The 5,024-nt window shown below is 66.6% G+C and overlaps 1 protein-coding gene across 1 annotated transcript in view; it reads right to left on the bottom strand.

Annotated features, from left to right (window-relative positions):
* The window catches only part of TMC6 (transmembrane channel like 6), a 16,377-nt gene extending 12,861 nt beyond the window's left edge, over positions 1-3,516 (bottom strand). Inside the window, exons 1-7 of the mRNA XM_021713606.1 lie at positions 3,392-3,516; positions 3,160-3,284; positions 2,924-3,019; positions 2,428-2,586; positions 857-962; positions 607-703; positions 132-401 (exon numbers count right to left, since the gene is read on the bottom strand). Of these exons, the coding sequence (XP_021569281.1) occupies positions 132-401; positions 607-703; positions 857-962; positions 2,428-2,586; positions 2,924-3,019; positions 3,160-3,284; positions 3,392-3,447 (909 nt within the window). The 5' untranslated portion in view covers positions 3,448-3,516. The remainder of the gene's footprint in view (positions 1-131; positions 402-606; positions 704-856; positions 963-2,427; positions 2,587-2,923; positions 3,020-3,159; positions 3,285-3,391) is intronic.
* Between the last annotated feature and the right edge of the window lie 1,508 nt (positions 3,517-5,024).

Raw genomic sequence — 5,024 nt, 5'->3', positions numbered from 1 at the left:
AGAGCTGGGGCAGGGGCAGCGGGTCCCAGGGGACACTGGGACGGGAGAGCAAGACGGTGCCAAGGGGGCGGCGGGGAACAGCGTCCCCGCCCCACCCCAACGCCCCAGCTGACCCCTGCGCCCCTGCCCACACAGCTCCTCACCGTGCCTGTGAGGAGTTCCAGGCCTGTGCAGGCGGAGGCCGTGGCCGAGGGGGCGGCCGGGAAGGCGGCCTGCGCGCCCACGATGAAGGCCAGCAGCGGCAGCAGCAGGAGGGCGTTGAAGACCAGCAGGGTCTTGAGGAAGAGGAAGTAGGAGAGCACGCTGGAGCCGAACTGGCCCCCGATGCGCTTCAGGGCATAGCGCCACGGCATCAGGGCGTGCAGACGCGAGAGCAGCGCCACCCCCAGGCTGTGCAGGGCCTGAGGGGACAGGGACAGGCAGGGAGGCTCTGAGGGTGAGGCCCCAGGCACCCAGTGTCTGAGAGGGCAGGGACGATGGGCGGACCATTCATGACCCCAGAGCAGGGCTGGGGGCAGGGGACCCCCAAAGCAAGGCGGCAGCAGGAGGAAGGGCCCTCCCCTCCGCCCAGGCACCCCGGCCTCGTTGCAGACAAGCGGCTCCTACCAGGATGCAGGCGTATCTGAGCCGGCTGCAGCAGGAGAAGCCGCCACCGTGGCCCTGTTGGCCCCTCCGTCTCCCTCTGGGGGTCCGGCTCTTCTCCCTGGGGTCAGAGGAGCCGTAGGTGCCTGGACCGAGGAGAGGTCTGGCTCCCTCCTGGGGACCACCCACCGCAGGCTCAGGGCCCTTCTCCCCAAACACCCAGACCAGCCAAGGAAGCAGGTCTCGGGGCTGCACGAGCCGGGTGGGCGCTCACCGCAGACAGCGTTTCTCTGCCAGGCTCAAGGGCATGCCCCGGAGCATGTGGTCCCGCTGGGCCACCGACAGGCCCTGAAGCTCCTTCACCAGGAGGCTCTGCTTCTCTGCCGGAGGAAGGCGGCGGTCCCGTTGATCCCCCGCATCCCTCCCTCCTGCCCGCGGCCGGGACCCCGGACAGGCCTGTCTGTCCCCTGTGACACCATCCTGACACGCACCCCTCTGCCCACCCTGCTGCCAGGTCCAGCCGGGCCCGAGCGGTTCCTCCCTCTGCTGTACAGTCGAAGCCCGACCCTGGGCTGGCCTGGCTGCCTGACACACCGGTCTCCCAACAGTCCCCTTGCTCTCTCCCCTCTCCCCCCGAGAGCTCCGAAGCCCCCTCCCATTTTTACCAAGCCCCCAGCATCCTGAGGCTCAGCCCAGCTCTACCAGCTCCCATCAGACTGCAGCCATGCCAGTCCCTGGGGGCCGGGGAGGGCAAGGCCCGAGCCGGGGGCTCACCACTCCTATGCTGGGCTGCCAGCACCCACCCATTTCTCTGGAGGCCCAACCAGGGCACCCTGAGACCTCAGCATAGAGTCTGAGACCCAAGGGTCCCCCCTGACCTAACAGGGCAAGCCATCATGACAGCAGGCAGAGAGCAGGGGCGGGGCAGGCACCAGACCAGGCAGCGAAGTGGTCAGCGCCGCCTCCTGGTGACCCCAGGCCTTGAAATGGGGACCACTGGCTCCTTCCACCCTCACAACCAGCCAGAGACGGGGGTTCCTTGAATCTCAGTTTTACAGATAGGAAATAACACTCGGAAAGCTGAGACAGAGTGAACGGTGAAGTGGGGGAGCCCAGGCCACCATCATCCACCAGCTGGGGGCAGAAAAGGTGTCCAAGGGCTGGAGAGGGCAGAGCAGAAGAAGGACCAGGTGGGAAGAATGTGTCAGGGACCACCCAGATCTCCTCAGCCTCTGAACGCTGGAGATCACCTGGTCAGAGCCCAGCTGGCGAGAACAGTCCCTGCTCCCTCCTGCGATGGCTCTCCCCTGTGCCCCAGCGCTCCATACCAGCCTCCAAACTGCTCAGAAGAGCCAGGCAAGCTCCCACCTCAGGTCCTTTGCACATGCCCCCTCTGCCTCATGTCACTTCCTCCGGGAAGTCGCCCCAGATCCCGCTACACTAGGCTGGTTCCCAGGATGCTCTCCCATAGTACATCTCTCTTTAGTTGCCCTTATCTGAGCTTTAGCCACCCCCATATCCGCTTTTTTGGCTCATGTCTGTCTCACAGGGTGGACGGTAAGCTGCCTGTCTCCACCAGCACATCCCCAAAGCCTGGCCCAGCAGCCACCGCCTTCCAAGCCCTCGATGGACGTTTGTGAAGGTGCAGAATAAGGCCCACGGGGGTTCCCTGTCCCCACGGGACGCTGAAGGGGGGCCTCGTAGCTGGGGGAGCCCTCAGGCAGTCTCCTGGGGCCGGGGGATCCTGGCTGTGCTGTTCCCCCGCCCCCACCCAGCCAGCCTGACCTCCTCCCACCTCCCCCCAGGCTGGTGTCACCCCAGGGGCTCTGGCCCCCACGGACTCACCCTCCTCCCCCCGCGCCATGGGGTCCAGCTCCAGGTCATACAGGCGCAGGCTGGGCCGGGCCGAGCGCACCATGTCCCCAAGCAGGGGCCGGCTGCCCCTGCGCCGCAGCTGCACGGTACGGTTGTAGTACTGGGAGATGATGGCGCCTCGGCTGCGGCCTGCAGGAGCGGCCGGGCAGGTCAGGGCCAGGCCAGGCCTCCTCCCTCAGTAGCTCTGGCGCCAGGCCTCCCTGTCCCTCCCCGCTTCCCAGGATCCACGAAAATCCCTTTATCAGAGACTTCAGGCATCCCTGGGTTCCCAGAGTCTATTTTTACCCCGTGACAACTCTCGAGTCATTTTTAGATCCCAGAGAGGGCTGCGTGGGGCTGGGCTGGGCTGGGCTGGGCCGGGCCTCCCTTTGGGCAGCAGCCGGGGGTGGGCCAGGAGCCCCACTGGGCCTGGCTCCTAGGCCCAGCCCAGGGGAAGAGGTCAACACGGGCCAAGGGTCCCACTCACCAATGGTGCGGCTGGGCATGCTGGCCAAGATGCGCAGCGTGGCCGTGCTGTGGGCGGGGACACCCTCAGGCTGCCGGAGGGTCTGGTGGTCACTGCCTGCGGTGGTCAAGAGATGTGAGCTGAGGGCTATCCCACCCCACCTCTGCCTCGGCCTGCAGACTGCTGGAAGGGCCATCCTGCCCTGCTGGGAAGGCCAAGTGCCCGTCCACACAGCCCGGCATCCGGGCCTGGCTCACCTGAGGCCCCCGGCTCCCTCGGCTGCAGCTCCAGCCCCTCCTGGGCCGCCCGCTGGCTCTGCTCTTGGATGAGCTGGTGGAAGGAGTCATGCACTTCGCTCTCGTCGTAGGGGCTTGGCTCCTGGCTGCTGGGAGGCATCAGGGCAGCAAATCTCTTATCTTGAGACCCTGGCTCAGGGGCCCTCCCTGGATCCCTCTGACACAGCCCGGCCCCCAGCCCCGGAGTGCTTACCCCTGGTTCCCTGGGGTTTCGGGGACATCAAGTATGAAGGCCAGAGGCTGGGCCATGTCTGCAGCCCACACCCCGCCAGTCTGCAGACCTAGGGCAGCTCAGAGGCTGGGCACCACGTCCGAAGCTTTCTGCCGCCCATCTGACGAAACAGGGGGCGCTGAGCCAAAGCTGGCCTTCAATGGCTGGCACACGCCCAAACCACCCACTCTCACGGGGCCGTAGGAGGTGCCACTCACAGCCCAGGCTGCCCCACCCTGCCCACCAACACCAGCTACACATGTGGTCAGGTGCATGGCCCCAAATAAGCCTCATGCCAGAGTGGCCTGAAGAGGGAGCCCCCTCCACTTCCCTGAGGGAGGGGAGAAGGAGCCGGGAAGGAAGGGTGTGGGGTCTGCAGTTCCCCATCTGTTTCCTCAGCGTGGCCTGTCCCTGGGAAATGGGGAAGGGCGGGGTGCCTGTGGCCACAGTCCCTTTCAGGCCCTCTGTTCCCAGGGTTCTGGCCCACAATCACCTCCCTCTTAGAGAGAAAGGTCAGGGCAGCTCGGAGGCCTCCCTGTGCCCGCCCTGTAACCCCGAAGCACTTCCTCTAGTGGGAAATCAGCGCCGGGAGCCCTCACCCCAGGCCCAGGCGGAAGCAGCAGACAGGACGCCCCTCACACACACCCAGCAATCACTCCTGTTACCCCTAACCATGCTACCCCCGCAGGGGCCCTCCCAACCTCCCGTTCTCATGAGACAGCCTCCCCCACATTCCGTCAGCCCAGGGCAGCCAGCTGGGGAGGGCCATCCGCCTCAAACAGTCCCCCTTTGTCCTGGCCCTGCCGTCACCCGGCACAACTGGAACCAGAGCGGCCCTGTCTGGAGCTCTGCCCTCTGGTCTATTCACCCCGAGTGGGAGTGGGGTGGGCACAAGCTCCCAACCACAGAGCCACTCCTACAGGACTTCCTGTCCTCGGGTCTTCCTCACTGTCGCCCCCAGCGAACTCAGGGCTGGAGAAAGTCGCTGGGTTCAAGGGCACTTCCTCCGGCGATGTCGGGTGCCGGGACAGAGCAGGTCCCTCCAGTGCATCACACCCAGTGCTGGACAGTGCCCTCACTCAGAGTCCAGGACGCCCCACCTGGAGTCCAGGTCCCGGCCCCTCCCTCCAGCAAGGTCACAAGGCGTAGAGCCCACAGCTGAGGGACCCCAGGCCAGCCTCAAACAGGAAAGCAGCGGAGGAGGGGCTGAGGGCGTCCGCCATCCGGTCCCCAGAGCTCCGGACAGGTCTTCCCAAGCTCGGGCTGGCGGGCTCCCGACACACCTGTTCTCCAAGAAGGAGGAGTAGGGCTGGGAGGGGCTCAAGGCTGTCCCCCGAGGTGGTGGGGACTCACCCGGGCACAGCAAGGGCTGGAGCCTGGCGGGGACCCAGAGCCCCCCGCACGCGCCCCAGGCTGGGGCAGGTTCAGCAGAGTTTCCGGGGCGCACCATTCCTGAGCCCTGAGCCAGGTGGGGAGGGCCAGGGCGGGGCCCTTGTCCAGGAATCCCTCCTGCCCGCCCGCAGCGAGTCTTCCGGGAGCCGCCGGTACCAGGAAGAGCCGCAACCCGGCCTCGGAGCCCGGTCGCCGCGGCACCTCCGAAGCCCTCGACGCCCCC

Source organism: Carlito syrichta, unplaced genomic scaffold (genome assembly GCF_000164805.1).
Source record: "Carlito syrichta isolate Samal-C Ts95f unplaced genomic scaffold, Tarsius_syrichta-2.0.1 Scaffold304629, whole genome shotgun sequence".
NCBI lineage: Eukaryota > Metazoa > Chordata > Mammalia > Primates > Tarsiidae > Carlito > Carlito syrichta.
The sequence above is the reverse complement of the archived record's forward strand: the minus strand, read 5'-3'. Positions and strand labels throughout refer to the sequence as shown.